Source organism: Dermacentor silvarum, chromosome 1 (assembly GCF_013339745.2).
Source record: "Dermacentor silvarum isolate Dsil-2018 chromosome 1, BIME_Dsil_1.4, whole genome shotgun sequence".
NCBI classification, from domain to species: domain Eukaryota; kingdom Metazoa; phylum Arthropoda; class Arachnida; order Ixodida; family Ixodidae; genus Dermacentor; species Dermacentor silvarum.
In genome coordinates, this window is record NC_051154.1 from 140,971,137 (window position 1) to 140,990,241 (window position 19,105).

The following is a 19,105-nucleotide window of genomic DNA, read 5'->3' on the forward strand; positions in this document are numbered from 1 at the left end:
CTATCCCGTCATCCAGTGGACCCTCCTGACTTGTCAGCGCACGATTCGGACGCCTGTGTCTTCGCGATATCCAATTTATCCGAAATACGCAGCGAACAGCTCAGTGATGCCAATTTGCGGTCAATTATCCGCCGTCTACGCTCTCATCACTGTGCCCCGTCCCTACAATTATTTGTGCTTCGTGACGGCATCTTATACAGACGCAACACCAGCTCTGATGGCCCAGAGCTTCTACTGATTGTTCCCGAAACACTCCGTTCCACTGTCCTCGAACAGCTTCATGATGCCCCAACCGCTGGACATCTTGGAGCAACTCGCACGTACGATCGCGTTCGGCGTCGGTTCTTCTGGCCAGGCCTCCACCGCTCTGTGCGCTGATACGTTGCTTCTTGCGAGTCTTGCCAGCGCCACAAGCATCCATCCTTGTTGCCAGCCGGTCCTCTTCAGCCCATCGACATTTCCGGTGTCCCGTTCTACCGCGTCGGCCTTGATCTCATCGGGCCATTCCCAACATCTCTGACTGGGAACAAGTGGATTGCCGTCGCTACGGACTACACGACACGATACGCTATCACACGGACACTACCGACAATCTGTGCCATTGACGTTGCGGAATTTCTACTTTACGACGTTATTCTTCACCACAGCGCTCCTCGACAGCTGCTGACCGACCGTGGTCGCTCCTTTCTGTCCAAAGTCGTTGACGACGTTCTTCGTTCGTGTTCCATCCGTCACAAGCTAACCACTGCCTACCATCTGCAAACCATTGGACTTACTGAGCGCCTCAACCGCACGCTGACCACAATGCTCTCCATGTACGTTTCCTCAGACCACCGTGATTGGGACAGCACCTTGCCTTATGTGACATTTGCCTACAACTCGTCAGACCATGACACCGCTGGCTTTTCCCCCTTTTATCTCTTGTTTGGCCGCCATCCCACATTGCCCTTCGAGACTCTTTTACCATCACCTGTGCACCCTGTTACCGACTACGCCCGCGATGCAGCTTCTCGGGCTGCAACGGCTCGTCAGATTGCAAGGGATCGTCTTTATGCCTCCCAGCTGTCCCAGAAGGCCCGCTACGATAGCCATCACAGAGTCGTTAATTACTCTCCGGGCTCTTTGGTCCTCCTCTGGATGCCTTGCCGCCACATTGGCTTGTCGTCAAAGCTTCTTTCCCGATACTCCGGACCTTACAAGGTCCTACGCCAGATCACTGCCATCACGTATGAGATCACTCCATTGGACAGTTGATCATCTGCCGCATCCACCACTGATATCGTGCACGTCTCCCACCTTAAGCATTATGGTGCTGGACACGATCCTACTGCTCCTTAAGCACCGAGACGGCGCTCTTGACGGCGGGGATTCTATGTTACGTGCTATGCCGAGCATAGAAGAATGCACCAGAAAGATGGTGAAGACGACGACCTGGGCAGCGCTCGTGTTGTTGTTCTGCCATCTTGCCTGCAGCTGTCTCTCTCTGTATATATCTTGTAAATATAATTTTCCTATCCCTTTTTGCTACTCTCATCCCGTGGCAATATTTATATTCCTCATGTAATTGCCTATCGATTGATATATAATGTTATGGGGTTTGTAATTACGTTACTGAGTTATCGATTTATTGTACATATTTTTCCGATTTTTGGAATCACTTTTTTCTGGTCACCTCAAAACGAGACATTGAAGGAATTGTCCTCTGGGGCATCGTGTAAAATTTCAGCCGTTTCAAATGGTGGCATTGCAAATATTTCAATTTTTTTGCAAATTTGCACTCAATTCCTGTTTTGACTGCATGCGCGACACGTGATGGCACATTAGAGGTTTTGCACATCTTTGTAAGATGCATGTACGCTGGACCGCCATTGCATCAGAAGAGCAATGGCACATGAGGCCATCAAAAGAGCGGTTACAAGTGGCACTGATGTTTCTTCTTTTTAGTTTACTATGCACGGCCTCCAAAGTTGTACATCACACTCATGATATTGGAAGGCCACTGCTGTGTCACGCACTGCCTACATGTTGAGCTTAGAGTCATCGGAGCCTGCATGACTCTTGTCAAGCTGTGTAAGATTGCATGCACCTCACCGAGCACCTAATCTGATTGTGCAGTGTTTCGGAGGCTAGTGGGAAAAAAGTGCATTGCACTGACAAATCTTTGGGAAAAAGGCTGCGACTTATAGCTGGAAAATACAGTATGTACAAACTACTAGAACTCTCCATCATATTGCTTGGCACAAAGGACAAATGTGGCGTTGCAAGTTTCACCATTTAATCATTGTCACTTTCAGTGATCATTGTTTGTGGTGTGGAACTACGTATGGACTGAAGACTTCACAAATTGGAAAATCCTGTTTAAATGATTTTCCACAATTTATTTAGGAATACTGTAGCCCTCACTTGAGGGCCATTACAGGAGAGGAATTGTCAAAGAAAACGTAAATACAAATATCATCACCGACAATACAACAACATAAAGCATTGTGAAGCACAAATTACAGGGAAAATGAACAAAGTATACACGTGTAAGGGCTGTTAGAAATGCAAGAAATAACAGAAAGCATGATCAATTCTTAAGTATCCCGTTGTCTGTAATACAATTCTAGTGGGGTATAAAACTCTTTAACATTTCGTGCTGTTACAGTGCAGTCCGAAAGACCATTACATATGTTAATACATGAGGGAAAGAACGAGTGTTGGAAACCATCAAGGCGTGTTTTATAAGGCTGTATACTGGCACTGTGATTTAAACGCGCACTGTGTTTTAGAGGGGGACGAATGTATGTTTCTTTGTTTACTTTTATTTGATTTCTGGTTATCTGGAAAAACAATTTTATTAATTGTTTTTCTCGTCGTGTTTCTAGAAGTTCCAGGTCGCAACATTTCAACATGTCTGTTAGAGAATCGGTTCTCCGGTAACGTGAACAAACAAAACGCACAGCAGTTCTCTGAATTTTTTTGAGTTTATCTCGCAAGTACAGTTGATGAGGGCTCCAAACGGAGAAGGTGTACTCCAAAACCAGGCGAACAAATGTTTTGTACACAATTAACTTTAAGCTTTTTGGTGCATGCTGTAACTTTTTTCTCAAAAAGCACAGTTTTCTGTAAGCCCTAGAGCAGACCTCCTCCACCTGGAGGCGCCAGCACAGATCATGATGAATGATCACTCCTAAATATCTAAAGCTACGTACATTCAACACAGGGTTGTCACCAATTTTATAGTCAAAGGAAACTGCGGTTTTCTTGTTACATGAGCAAACGTCGATTTCGAGTAATTTATTTCCATTTCCCATTTTATGCACCAGTCATATAAACCTTGGAGGCATCGGTTAATTTTCCTTTGATCGGTTTTATCTGCCACAGTGGAATAAATTAAGCAATCGTCGGCAAAAAGTTTAGTTTTAACAGGTGATTCAAGAACACTGGAAATATCATTCATGTAAATCAAGAACAATAGCGGCCCCAATACTGATCCTTGTGCAACCCAAGACAAGACTTTTAGTGACTGAGACTAGCAGTTTTCAATGCGGACGGATTGTACACTACCACTCAAATAGGCTGCAATCCAGTTCACAGTGTCTCGAGCAATACCTGCATTCTAAATTTTAAAAAGCAATTTACAATGCGGTACCTTATCAAACGCCTTCGCAAAATCTATGCAGATCACGTCAATTTGTTCTTGGGCATCCAAAGCTAGATAAAAATCATGAACCGTCTCAATAAGTTCCGAAACAGTGGATAAACCGCTTCGGAATCCATGTTGTGAGGAAGAGAAGAAGTTATTCGCCTCAAGGAAAAGAATGATATGCTTTGCTATTGCATGCTCTATAAGCTTACAAGTCACAGAAGTGAGTGATATTAGATGATAGTTGTTTACTTCAACTGCCGGATTTAAAAACCGGAATCACAACAGCGCTGCGCCAATCTTGAGGCAGTGAACTGGTTTCCAAGGACTTTCTAAACATTATTGATAGATAAAATGACACCCATTCAGCATATCGCTGCAAAAATTCGCTTGGGATCCCGTCTGGTCCGCTTGATTTTTTGGTGTCAAGCGCAAGCAATTGCTGATATATGCCTGCTTGAGTGATTTCTAGTATTGCAGCAGGATTGTGCTAGGTTTGAACTGTTTTAGTAGAGAGCTTTTCATTTTTTTACTGCAGATACGGCCCTTAAATTTAATGTGTTTGCCCTGTTAGGGGCCCTGAAACACTCTTTTAACATAGTAAGAAAATGTTGCCAATCTGTTAATGAGGCTGCTGTGAACATGCGAGCCAAATATTGCACTGCATACAGCAGGGAATTTACAGTCAGTGAAAGCAGTGAAAGATCGCTCTCGCTTCTACAATGTTGTCATGCAGCGTCATCGCAAGCAGCTGGACCCACAACAGCTATTGGCTGATTTCGGGATCATGAGAACATTCTCTGTAGTACAATTGCAGTCAACATCCGATATTTCGGACTCCCTAGGGACCGCGAAATTTCTCGAAAATTTGGACAGTCAGAAAAAATAAATGCATTACTTTTACTACTCCCAAAGGCTCAAATCGCCACAGGCACGTCTGAAATAGCTCTGAAGGCCTGCCAGTACACTTATTAGGTGTATCGGTGCTTGTACTGTTACAGTACCGCCACTAGCCATCTCGCTTTCAACCTAAGGGTGTGGCCAGCGCGGCATTGCTCTCTTGAGCCTCCTTGCTGTCTTCCCTGGGTAGCTTCCAGTGTGCTAGTAGAAATGAAACGACAAAGAAAGCTGCTAATGGATCTAATAACTACATCAAGCTTTGCTTGTGCTTGAAGGATTTGAAAAATTTTTGCGCCAGGAGATTTGCGAGGTGACGTAATGTAATAGTGACGTCATCCTATTATTATTTAGAAAAGTTTTTCGGGACCCCTTTAACTGTTTAAGTGTTTGGACCAGCTCAGCTTGTCATCACGATCCTGGTTAATGTTGCTTTGGACAAGCTCAGCTTATCAACAACAATAATCCTGTTTTCAAAATTGATTTGGGCAAACTCAGCACGTGATCTTAGTTTTCTTCTACTACATAGACTGCTGCAGTGCCAGCGTTTAAAATCTGCGGTCATTTCGCTCTTTTTTGTTTTACTACATAGATGTCTGCACTTTTTCAGCATCTTGAAGGCCATGTTGATTCAGTCTTCTATCTGGCTGCCATCTAGATGTACAGTGTAGACCGCTTATAACGTAAGTCGCCAGAGTCGCGAATATCTTCACTATAAACTGTACCGCACTATAATCAAAACGACGACTTTCAAGCCCTGCACGTATGCAAAACATGTAGACCAAGCATGTAGACACGCTTTGTACTATTGCGCGCACATCGCGATTACACTGGCGAAAACATAATCGCGATGTAGCCGGTGCTCTTCAAGCTCGACAGCTATGCACCGATTCAAAACGAAACAACTGTTTGCCGCAACCGCTGCGGAAAAAAACCGTGACCGCTATCGACCGCAATTATGAACGGCGACTTTGCGGTGCTGAAGGCACGCGCCTGACGCACGCACCGAGTCTGGACGAATTAACTATCATTCGCTGCAAAAACTGTGGTCTAAACCGCGGTCGCTATCTATGCGATCATCAATGGCGACTACGCAGTTTTTTAGGCACGCGGCCGATGTGCGTACCGAGTGAAAACGAAACTACGGTTCACCGCAACCGCTGCGGAGAAAACCGCGGTCGCTATCGACGCGATCGTGTATGACGACTACGCAGTTACGAAGCCCGCGGCCAATGCGCTGTTATGCGCAGCGGTAAATGCAAGAATACAGGCTTTAAAGACACAAATAGGCTCGAAGCGTTCCGGCATTTCTGTCATTCATGTACGATTTCAACTGATGGCTGGGGCGATGCGGACTCCGCCGCTTCGTTTCGGTTGGACGCTTGCGCTGTTCTTGCTCTTTTGCGTCGCACATTTGCGGCGCTTCTTACTTACGGAGCTCCGAAAGTACAGTTAAACCTGCTTATAATGAACCTCCATATAACGAATTCCTGTATATAACAAAGTTTTTCTATTCCCCGCCGTTACTCCATAGAAGCACATGTATTTGAAACCTCTACGTAACGAAGTGGCAGTGGGAGACCCCCTCGAAATAACGAATTTTCCCCGCCAACAACCTAGAGATTTCGCCCCAAATTTTGTCATTCTTGCGCGAGCAGCAACCGGAAGCACCTTCTCCACCGCGAGGGAATGCAAAGCGAGCGCACGTGTGCGTGCGTGCGAGCGTGTGCAAGGCGGGCCTGCATCCGTCGACCCGGCGATCTTGCCGCGGGCGTGACCTTACCCTCCCTTCATTCAAACCTGATCCTGCCGTTTGCTGCAGCTGGCCTAGCCCGCCAACCCGGCACTTTTCCAGTTGATGTTGCTGACACGCTGGCAGACGCTGTGACACATCACACTCAATGAGTGTGGATGCGCACTGTCAAACGCTGGCGGCGTGTGGAAGCGCCGCTGCAGAAGTGAGCGAAGTGACCTTCATGCTGTTGTCTATCACTTCAACGCAAACTGAGCGCCGAGAACACACAGCACGCACAAAGCTACGAGTTGCCGAAACACCTACACTGCCTAGACTCTACCCCAATGCAGATCTATTTCAAGATACGACCCGCGCGACCACGCATCGCCGCGTAGTACGCAGTTGATGCCAGAGTACAGTACAACGCCGCCCGCTATCCTTTCCCCCTCGCTCCTCACCGGTGCCTCAAGCGCAGCGGAAGAAGGTGCGCTTCCTCTCTGCTTTTCTTTCTTGCGCGCGCGAGATTTAGATGTGGTCATCGACTCCCCTCGCACGTTTTCACTCGCACATACAGCACACGGCGCGCGGCGACTGCGTTATTGCCCTTGTGCTTCATACGGAACATCTATGAGCCAAAACCAATTTTAGGGTCACAACGCGTCATAGACATCATCTTTAGATAGCAAATACGGATCTCAAGGGCCATACTTTTGCTGGCGGAAACTGAAAATACGTCATAGTTGTCGCCCCCGGCACTGTGGGCGGCAAATGCAATCTTCAAGCCACCAAGCCAAGCGACATGAAAAGTCAAAATGACCGCTCGGGCCGGCGCGGGGTGGCAGTTCGCAATGCATGATGCGGGAACGGTCCCACAGTTGCGACGCAGCAGCGGGGTTACCAATGCATTGGGTTCTATGGTAGCTGTGCCGGGACCGGCCGAAAACGACGTAACAGCCGGGAAAACGCAGCACCAGGGAATGTAACAGCGGGTTTCTACTGTAATACTATACGACGCTACGACACCATTGTCACACTCGCTCTTCGTTTCCGATGCCTCGCGCTTGTGCGAAACGACATGCATCCACGCATCCAGCACCTAGTGTGACATTCCAAGGATGAGTGCTTCGACGAAAACGGAAAACGGGTGCGCGTTACAATCGAGGGCGCGTTAGAATCGAATAAATAAGGTAAGCTTTTCTTTTTCGAATTTTCGTGCCGAACCTGCATATAACGAAATCCTCTTTTTAACAAAGTTTTTCGGAATTTGTCAATTTCGTTATATCCAGGTTTAACTGTAGTCTAAATTAACCGATGTGCAGCCAAATAAGTCCGAATTAACGGGAGTTTCATTGCATTCAATAATACATATGCCGGCCGGGAGCCCACAAGGTACCTTGTTGAGAAACGTGCTCGCTGCCGCCCTTGGCGGCGAGATTTTCCCGCGGAAGCCGCATTATAACTGGTATTTCGTCTCATGCGGCTGCACTGTAAGAAGTATGCGTATACATGGAGTGCTATGGGAGGGTAAACGGGAGTTGGAAAAGGCCCGCGTTGTAGCCAGTTCTGCACTATAAACTGTTACGTTATACTATAAACTGTTACGTTATAAGTGGTCTATCCTGTAGATGGCAGCCATTCTGTCACAGCTGGAGGGGCGCATTTATTGCGGTCATTGTGTTCTACATAGATGGCAGCACTTGGCAAGTGCTCAAAGATCTGTTCTTTTTTTTTTTGGAATTGCATTTTTTGCATCTTTTGGCAGATTTGGATCGATGGTGTCTGCCACTCACAGCTTCCACGCGAATCGCGCTTCCAAAAGAAAGCCGCTGCTCAACTCTCAATGAAAGTAAGAGTGAAAGTGATGCACTAGAGTTTTGTTCTTCAAGCGAAGAGGATGATGATAGTCTTCTCATCGCTTCTACCGAAAGTGATGATTCGGAAAGTGAGACGACATTGACTTGGCCCAACATTGCTGCAGCGTGGGTGGTGACAGCCCCCCCTCCCTGTTCAGGGGGGGTTGTCTTGCAAGAATGCATAAAAAACATTCCTCAGGGAAGAACCTTGCTTGCCAAAATAGTTGATATTGAAATAGGGTAAACTAAAGCATTTTTTCTCGTTTCTGACTGCACCGTTCGTAGCAATGACAATTAAATATGTATTAAATAGTGAAGAGGTACAATTAGGTTTTCATGCTTAGAACGTGAAGCACATTGGTTGAAAGAGCTTTATGAGGGTTTTCAGTAGAGGGAAGTTGGAAAATAAGCCCTAAAAAAAAAGAAAATGCAAAATAAGGTCACTTTTGGTTACAATAATAAAACACATAAGGGGTTAAGCAGTAGGCTTCTTCTTAGCAGTGGCTCATCTTTTCTCCTGTCACAGACTTCTGTGCCAGCAGTGCCCTTGGCAAGTGGCAGGCGTGGTGTCTGGCCTGCAGAACAGGCTTGGTGGTAGCCCATTGGAAACCCAGCGTCTGGCCGTGCTGGCACTGTTTGCTGAGCTGCTGAGCCAGCCCTTCGAGGGAGCACCCCTGCTGGCCGAGCCGCTCATGAACCACCTGCTGGGCTCCTTGGCTGACCCCAGCCTGGCTGTTCGCCGGCTCTGCCTGCGCAGTCTTGCACACCTAGGCCGTGCTGAAGGGCATCTGGTAAGCCCACATGTGTTCTTAAACGCTTGCAGTCAGTACTGCCTTGAACGTCAACACACCTGTCAAGACCGTAGGTGCGATCATGTGGGCTGGTTCCCAGTTCTTTCTGTGTGGAATTTTCATGCTAGATGAGTAGAGATAGCATCAGGGCAGACATTAGAAATGTGCAATGTCTCCAAAAGTAATGAAATGTGGCTTAGAATGCAGACAGTGATCAAAACAGAAGTAGGTGTTGGTGCTCTGAAATGCCCATAATTCATTAAAGGTTAAAGAAAATGCTGGTTGAATATAATCACTTTTTTGATATTCACTGAGTTTTCTCTTGTGAGATTAAGTTTTGAAATTCTGTACTATATGCAGTCGAATCTTGATAATTCGAACTCGAAGGGGCCTGAAAATTTGTTCGAATTAAAAGAACTTATTTTTGACGCATTTGTGCACCATAGCGCTACGTACGAACAGTGCGAGTCGTGAAATATCACAGCACACAAGCACATAGCGAGCGAGGGCCACGAAACTGCCCACGCTGGCCAATTCTCGCAACTCGATAGCGCCTCTTCCTTTTCACAACCACAATCTCTCTCTCTCTCGCATCCCGATAACGGTAGTGAACAAAACTTAAGGGAGCGGGCGGCGTCGGCACGCGACGTGCGCCCGGAGACTGTTGAAGGTGAGGGAGGAGGGGGGCAGGGAAGCGCATTTGGCCTCGGCAACCCCATCGCTTCGGTGGCTCCCCTCGCCCTCCCTCTCAACTCCCTCGTAGCTCCCTCACCTTCGACTGTCTCTGTGCGTGGTCACCACCGTACCGGCGCCGCCGCTCCCGCCGGCCCGGCGCCAGCTTAGCCCGCTCCCCGAAGTTTCGTTTTCTGCCGTTGAAGCGAGCGTTGGCCGGACTGGGCCTCCGCGTTGCTTCCCTCTGCGCTGCAGCCGTAGCGTTGGCTGAGACGTCGGCACGTACACTCGTGTTCCGGCGCGACGCAGAAACGGCGACCTTGCCATTTGAGAGAGTGAAATTTTCGCCGCAGTATTTTTTTTTCTTTCTTTTTTATTTCTTCGCGCGGTGTTTAGGGGTCTCTCCTAAGCTTGTGCTTTATGGCGGTGTCGGAGCAGTGCCGGTCGGAGGCACCGCCACGTGATTTGGCGTGCTGCTGAGAGCATTGTCGGTGCCTGGTTATGTTCGAATTAACCGTCGCAAATGCTTTTGCGTTCTATTACCGAGCGTTTTCGCCCATTGTAATACACATAACTTTGACAAGACCACAGGGTCAGTTCGAATGAACCGGAAGTTCGAATTAAGCTTGTTCGAATTAACGAGATTCGACTGTATAGGGTCCTTTGTTTTTGGGCTTTCGATTTTTTATAGTTCGGCGGGTAAAAATCAGCTGTTATTTTTGAAGAGACAAACTGGTGATAAATCGGTGTTTTGCGGTCTGGCAGCCCAAAGTTCAGGATTTCCCAGAATATTTACAAATGATTAACAGATGTAATGGTCTCCTTTTGGACCCAAACATACTTAAACCAGCAAAATCACTTCGAGGAACATGTAATGACGAAAGAGAGCAACTCGCAAGTGATGTGACCGACTCATTTGAGTAAATGTCCTCTCAATGGCATAGCTACTGCGCGTAATGCAGAGCAATGTTAGTGCTGGGTTCTCTTCCCAGTGCATTACCGCTGTTTACAGGCATGTGACGTGCGGGAACTGCGATTCGATGGGCCATTGTCATATTCATGTAAACGTGACTACCAAAAAGGCAACAAGCTTTTGTTTTGTTCGCTCAAGGCCGGTTGGTGCTGAATATATTATATATGCCGGTTTTTGCTTGAGTGTTTAGCGAAAAGAAAGCATATATTGTTAAAAGCTCGATTATAACAGATTTCAAATAACGAAGTTTTTAACTTTTTGTTACTTCTTGTTCATAGAACACCATGTATTTGGAACCTCAATATAACGAAGTGTTTTATATTTGCGGCCTCTTCCATGTAAGAAAAATCTATCGGCAACTGTGCTTGTTTACATAAAAGGTCGAATTTCAATTTAACGAAGCACGTTGCTGATTTTACCAACTTTGTTTATATTGAGGTTTGACTGTAATATATATAATATTATACTGTATTTCTTGACCACTTGCTCGTACAAGATGGGAAGTGTTCATTAGTTTTATAACACTTGCATTTTTAATATCCTTTATGAAAAGAAAAGCTTCAAGGAGAAGTCAGGTTTGACCCAGTTTTGATAAAATTTGCTCCCGTTGCATAAATCAGGAATTATCGGGTTTTACTCGAAATCGAAGGACCCTGTCTATATGTAAAAGAATTAATGTGAAGTTTAGACTGGAAAGCAATAGAAAATGCATCTGATCAAAGGGGCATTGGCAGGAACACCGCAGCTTGGTGGACGCAAGTGTTTTCATACATCCAGTCACCAAAATGGATGTATTAGCAGTTCAACACTATTATAAAAGGTAGACTAAGCCACATTCTCAAAGACGGAGAAGCTTCAGTTTTACACGTGATAAGGAAGTAGCTTAAATACATTCAACTTCCATTAAGTCCATCCTGATGGGACTGCCGATAGCCGGTCGAATTATCTGGCAGGTTGAATTAAACAAGAAGCAGAAAAGACACCAAAACAGAGCGCTGATTCACTTAGCAGTATTTGCTTGATTCCAGCACGCCTCCGCACCCACTTTTTATGTCTTCAAAGTAGAAAACTAATGTAGAAATGACATTAGAGCTCCTAAACAAAGTAGAAATTTAACGTGCACCTGATTTTATTGCAAGAAAAATGTATTGTGAGATTTCACCTCAGACCTCATGCATGCAGCAGCAAAACATTTTGTTTGCGTTTGGGTGTATAAACGGCTGGCAGGTTTGTAGAGGATGAGGAGGAGGTGTTTCTTAAAAAAGTAAGGGCAAAGGTCGACTCACGAGCCCTGCAGCAGCTTCACATATGTGTGGAAATGTACACTTTTCTGTTTCTGTTAGGGATGGAAACTGGAAGATTGAAGGGATAGTGGAGTGATAGTTTGAGCAGCAGGGTGCCCAGGAAAAGGTGTGTTCACTTACTGCAGCCAATTGCCACCTTTAAATACAGCAGTGAATTTCCTTCAAAGGAAAATTGCATACATACACAAGGTATCTACATCTGCCTGTTCTACCTCTCCTTCCGGCTTTGTAATCCGCATCCCCACCTTCACATTGTTCAGGCATTGTTCATGAGGCACAAGCAATACCTTCTCACCTGTAATGCACACCTTGCTGTTTGTTTTTTTGAGGGGGGGGACAAGGATGTTCTTGTCAAGGGAATTCAGAATAATCTCTCTCCTAATCCATTTTTCAAGTCACCTGTATTGCAGCGTGCACAGGTGTTTATGCTGCGAGTTGTTTTCTTCCCCTTACTTATCTTGGCATGGTCCTGGAGAGCAGCACTTAGGCCATGCTTTTGTTAGAGGAGCCTCTCCTGAATTTGTAGGTTGTCACTGAATATCATATGGTGGAAGTCCTTTGTGGTTTCTCTTGGTCTACCCACTAGGAATAGCGCATGATGTGAGCTAGGAACTTCACCATCCTCTAGTGGTTTGTTATTGGTTAAGGCACTGGCTGTCGTCTAGTCCTCCGAGTAAATTACCGTCCCTGATACTTTTTTTTTCTTTTTTATTCCAAATGAGATCTAAATGTGCTATGCTTAGGGGCTAGATGGCAACACTGGTATCAGCCAACATTTTCCAGCTTCTGAGTATGATTGCTAACCACACGAACAGCTCTGGGCAAATGCACGCACGTAGTAGCCAGTTCTGGGGTTTTTTCTATGTTATCTTTACCTTAATTCATTCATGTGCTCATTTATTTTCTCTGCTTTCGGCATTTTAACCTGGAAGCATGGATTAGGGGAACTGCGGACAGTAGGGGTAAGTTGTTTCGCAGTGTCCATGGCTCAGCGGCCATGTTTTCACCTACAGCACGCTTGCCACTCTGCGCGTTGCAGCAATATTTTGCTTTCTGTTCTGACAGCAGCTGCAGGCATCAAAATGTATTACACAAGCTTTTGTCCTTTACTGCTATTCACCAACGTTTTCGTTTTTATACACTTAGAATACATAATTGGGACAAAAATATGTAATATATATTTCTTAGCCCAATATACAACTGGGACAAAAAAAACTTTTTAACTCTCTTGTGGTACCTGCTCAGCTTCTACTCAGTTTCCACTGTCATATGCAGTTCTACCATTTCAAATTAATATCCAGTGCACTTTGTTGCTACGAGCTGTCAGTGTCTTAGCAGGCAACCTTGGATCCTCTTTAATTGCATTCTGTATATGCTCAGAAAGTGTTTCAGGTTCAACATCTGTGACTGGCAGCACCAACTGTAACCTTGGTCTCTTCTTTTGCTATTTATAATGTTCGTACCAAGTGGCCTCCATGCTGACAATTTCGACCTGTTTGGAGTGCGTTTTTACTAAGGCATCAAAGAAGCCTCGGCCCACTTTTCTTGTTTTGTACCATAAAAATATAGGATTACAAGCAGTTGGCAGGTATATTTATTTTTGTTTTGTTTTCACAGCATGTACACTGTGCAATGCATGATTGTGTATATAAACTATGTGGCTGCACTTATATTTTTATGTTGAAGCAGTGCTAGCGTAACATCTGTATGTTTGCTGCTAGTGATTTTGTAATTTTTGTACGCTATTGATAGTATTATATGTGAAATTTGCCAAATGATATTTGTTTCATTGGTTCTTTGTAGCTTTATTAATTTTTGTAATAATTTACAAAGCATTTTTTTTTGTATGTAAATGCATTCCTGTTAAGACTGTGAGAAGGCTTGAAGTGCACATCAGTGGCATAGGAAGATGCAGTGATGTTGCTTAACATAGTGTCTACTAGCTTAACATTTCATGTTGCATCTATGCGTTCTTGACTATGTTGTAATGTGTGTCCACATGGGGCATGCATTGATGCCGCCATAGTGGCATGGTCTGTACATCAATGGGGACATGTTTAAATGTTGTGTTGAAGCTTTTCTGGTTTGCCTATTCTCAGCTGTTGGAGGACGTGTTTGTTTACTATATGTGCATGATAAGTATCTGCTGCCATAGACTTCCTTTAAGACTAACATGAAGAGACCCAAAGGGACTGTCATCCAACTTTAGGGACCCCTCCCCTTTCTGTGGCACATAGAAAGTAGCTAGACCTGCAGCAATTACTTTGAAGACTAAAAAATTCAATTTAGGATTTTTTTCACACACTTTCCAGACTCCTTGATTTTACTTTGTGGAGGTGCTGGCCACAATGACTACTAAAAGCAATGGCTCTAGTGCATTGCAAACGCTGAGAAATAAAAAAAAAAGTGTGACTTTGGCTGTAAAGAAAGTAATTTTTGTTAAACTAATGTGAGTACAACCTTAGCAACTGTGTACAACTCTTGCAATAAAATATATGTGAGCAACAGATTTTTATTTTTTATGAGCAACCTTATGCATCGTGGCGCTGTTTGAGAAAGTGCAGCAGGGCACTCACTGGACACCATCAGGTTTCCAGAGAAGAGCCAATCAGACAAAAGTGAAGGTAATCCTCTAGCAAGGCAGAAGGGGCAGATGGGTGGAGAGAAAGCATATAGACCATTTTCACGGAGCAGTTTGCTCTAGAGAAATGAGAGGGCACTTCCAGCATCGTGCCACATGTTGCCTCAGGCAAATGTGAAACCATTCCTGCTTCTACACTGCTACTGCACGATCAGCTGTCAGGAATGCAAGTGGGTGATTGCTAATGAGCTGTACTTATTCATGCTGCAAAAATAGTAATTGGCATTTTAAGGAATGGAATGACTGGAATGAATCTGTGTGGCCCAGTTCACGAACTGCTGCAACGAAAGGACTGCCTGTGTTTCCGGCCCTTCATGATGCACAGCCTTCTTCGAGGATAAAAAAAAATCTCATCCGCCAGCGTTGTATCACTAACCTCTAAACAAAGGACTTCCACCATAATTACTAGTAATTCACCTTAACAGAACTGCCCAAAGCGTCAGGATCTGTTGAGTAAAGAAGCACTAGTATACGAGGTCTGTTAGAAAAGTATCTTATTTTTTGCGAACACCTGATGGATATAAAGCAAACGCGCTTGCATCAGCCGACCTTGAACCTTTGTGCGCATGCGCGAATTTTTTCCCGCCTGCCGATAGCGTCAGTCCCTGGGACGCAGCGTTTGAGTGAGGTAGTGCGCACTGCTCTCGTCGGTTTTTTTATTGCAAGGAAAATGATGGGAGCGCCTGGAGCAGCGCTACTGCATCAGATTTTGCCAGAAACTGGGCGACAGCCAAGTGGAAGCCATTCGGAAGATTCAGACGGCTTTCGCTGACGATGCTATGAGCAGCACACAGATTAAGGAGTGGTACAAGCGGTTTAAAGACAGCCGCACATCGGTGGAGAGCGAGCTACGCTTCGGTTGGCCATCAACATGCTGAAATGACCAGGTCATTGCCGAAGTGAACACTGTGGTGATGCGGGACCGTCGTGTGACTATCCAAGAAATTGTGGAAGAGGTGGGCATCAGCACTTTTACTGCACATTCCATTATGACTGAAGATTTGGCCATGAAGAGAGTTGCGGCAAAATTCGTGCCGAAGCTGCTCACGGTGGAGCAAAAGCAACTTCATGTTGAAGTCTCACAGGACATGCTGGATTCCACAAACAGTGACCCGACTTCATGAACACCATAATCACTGGTGACGAGTCTTGGGTGTACAGGTACGACCCAGAAACCAAATCCCAGTCGTCACAGTGGAAGCATTCCACATCACCAAGACCAAAGAAGGCCCGCCAAGTGCGCAGCAATGTCAAAGTGATGCTGACTGCTTTCTTTGACTCCCGCAGTGTGGTACACCACGAGTAGGCACCACAGGGTCAAACAATTGCCAATAAGTACTACAGGGATGTCCTCCGTCGCCTACGTGAAGCTGTGCGACGCAAGAGACCGGAGTTGTGGTCAACAGGAAATTGGTGCATCCATCACGGCAATGCTCCTGCACATTCCTCGCTCTTGATTCAGACTTTTTTGGCGAAAAACCAGACTCCTGTAGTTCAAGAGGCTCCTTACTCTCCTGATATGGCCCCCTGCGACTTCTGGCTGTTTCCCAAAATCAAGAGGCCATTGAAAGGAGCGTGATTTCCGACAAGAGAGGACATTATGGCTGCAACGACAGCTGAGCTAAACTCCATTCTGAAAGAGGCCTTCTCGGAATGCCTCCAACAATGGCAGCACCGCTGGTAGAAGTGTGTGGAGTCCCAAGGAGACTACTTTGAGGGTGATTAGGTTTCCAACGCTCCAGTTATGCCAGCTTTTTTTTCTTCAGCCAAAGGTCGGATACTTTTCTAACAGACCTCGTATGCAGCAACTCAACCCAGAAATGAAACAAGCGTAAATGAGGATGGATTTGCAATGAAACATTAGGCACTACATAGGAAAAGTTACTTTTAGGAACGTCAAGTGGCTTTTGCAGTAACTTTAGCCATTCACTTTGCATAGTGGTGTGCCCTTTCTGTGACAACTTTTCGGTCACAAAAGCAAAGGACATCCATCCATTGCTTTCGAGAAACTGCTCGCAGACCTCATGCACCTAAAAAAAAACTGACTTGTTTGTAAAGCAGGATGAGCTTTATTGAACATTGCACGTAGGCTGCCACCCTATTCCTGCAATATACCAGTGGACCCCTTTGTTGGCCTGTGTGTACTATTAGTGATAAAAGTGTGTGGGATGCACAATTTCTAAATAGCTTCAGAAGGAACACATCTGGGCAATTTGGCACATTCATGGGACTAAGGGTAACAGAACAGCATGTAGGACTTATAACCTGTCTTTCAACCAGAAAAATCAATTTCAGTTGAGACGAGGTTTATTGTCGTTGATAACGTTGCTGGAACGCTAGGTACAGGAAGGCACGGCAAGGGCTGTTCATAGCACGGGGTTCACTTGCGATCACGGCACGGTCCTTCGTCTTTCTCTTTAGTAGGCACATACACAGGGGCACCTTTGCTTCATTACAATGCCCCGGAAGCGAAGCGTAGCCATCCTGGCGACTCGGGGCGCAGAGAGGATGAGTGGGTCATAATATGGCTTCAGGCGGTTGACATGTACTGTCTCTCGCCCACGACAACGCAGGTCTGGTGACACTGTGAGCAGCTCAACGATGTAGTTGACCGGTGAAGTGGCATCGATGATAGAGTACGGACCGTGATAACACGCCAGGAGTTTGGAAGAGAGGCCAGGAATGTAGGCTGGTATCCAAAGCCAAACAAGCGAACCGGGAGCAAAGTTGGGTGGTGGTTGATGAGTATGGTCATGTCGTGTCTTTTGACGTTCTTGAGTCTCACTAGTGAGGGAACGCACCAGCTGACGGCAATCTTCAGCATACCTGGCGACTTAGGAAAGCGGAGTGTACTCTGCGGCGTCAGGTTGGTACGGCAGTATGGTGTCCAAAGGGCATGAAGGCTCTCGGCCATACACAAGGAAAAAGGGGGAAAAGCCGGTAGTTGTTTGCATCGCAGTGTTGTATGCGAACGTGACAAAGGGGAGTACGGTGTCCCAGTTAGAGTGGTCGGATGAAATATACATCCACAGGACTGGTGACACTGTGAGCAGCTCAACGATGTAGTTGACCGGTGAAATGGCATCGATGATAGAGTATGGACCGTGATAACACGCCAGGAGTTTGGAAGAGAGGCCAGGAATGTAGGCTGGTATCCAAAGCCAAACAAGCGAACCGGGAGCAAAGTTGGGTGGTGGTTGATGAGTATGGTCATGTCGTGTCTTTTGACGTTCTTGAGTTTCACTAGTGAGGGAACGTGCCAGCTGACGGCAATCTTCAGCATACTTGGCGACTTAGGAAAGCGGAGTGTACTCTGCGGCGTCAGGTTGGTACGGCAGTATGGTGTCCAAAGGGCATGAAGGCTCACGGCCATACACAAGGAAAAAGGGGGAAAAGCCGGTAGTTGTTTGCATCGCAGTGTTGTATGCGAACGTGACAAAGGGGAGTACGGTGTCACAGTTGGAGTGGTCGGATGAAATATACATCCACAACATGTCGTCAAGTGTTCGATTGAACCGCTCGGTCAGGCCGTTGGTTTGGGGATGGTATGTGGTTGATTTTCAGTGAACGGTCCTGCACTCAGCGAGGAAAGCTTGGATGCCCTCCGACAAGAAGACACGACCCCTATCACTCAGTAGTTCTCGGGGAGCACCGTGGCAAAGCACAAAATTGCGAAGGATGAAAAAAACCAACTTCACAAGTGGTTGCTGCTGGTAGAGCTGCAGTCTCAGCGTAGCGAGTAAGATGATCTACGCCGACAATAATCCACTGATTTCCACACCCACTGCATGGAAGCGGGCCGTAGAGGTCGATGCCGACGCGGTCGAACGGACGAGCCGGGCATGGTAGCGATTGCAACGGTTCTGTGAAACGCTGTGTAGGTGTCTTGCCCTGTTGGCAAGTAGTACAAGACTGAATGTACTTTTGCACAAAGTTGTACATGCCTCGCCAATAATAGCGCTGATGCAACCTTGTGTAAGTTTTGAGGACGCCGGCATGAGCGCTTAGGGGATCAGCGTGAAAAGACGCGCAGATGTCAGAGCGCATATGACGAGGTATAGCAAGGAGCCATTTCCGACCGTCAGGCATATAGTTGCGTCGATATAGAATGTTGTCTCGCATGGAAAAGTGGGTTGCTTGACGACGCAGTACTCGTGTCAAAGGGACATCAGACGGAGTGGCAAGGTAGTCAAGTAACATTGCAAGTGTTGGGTCCTTGCGCTGCTCTGTGAGCATGTCGGTGATGGTCAACGGTGACAGGGTGGACGAGGAATCTGACAAAGACGCCAAATCAGGCGTCAGTGGGGAGCGGGAGAGCGCATCAGCGTCGGAGTGCTTGCGACCGGAACGGTACATGACGCGGATGTCATACTCTTGCAAGCGAAGCGCCCAACATCTTAAGCATCCAGACGGCTCTTTCAAGGAAGAAAGCCAACAAAGGGCATGGTGGTCAGTAACTACAGCAAAAGAATGGCCGTAAAGGTATTTGCGAAACTTGCTTAGTGCCTAAATAATCGCTAGGCACTTTTTCTGTGACTGAGTAATTTATCAAGTGCATTATCAAGTGAGTAATTTAATTCTGCTTTCTTTAGAGTACGGCTCGCGTAAGCG

General features: G+C 46.2%; 1 protein-coding gene across 1 annotated transcript in view; it reads left to right on the plus strand.

The window, feature by feature from the left end:
• Positions 1-19,105, plus strand: part of LOC119436147 (maestro heat-like repeat-containing protein family member 1) — a 267,656-nt gene that overhangs the window by 209,656 nt on the left and 38,895 nt on the right. The window contains exon 31 of the mRNA XM_037702909.2: positions 8,640-8,904. Coding sequence (XP_037558837.1) covers positions 8,640-8,904 — 265 coding nt within the window. The remainder of the gene's footprint in view (positions 1-8,639; positions 8,905-19,105) is intronic.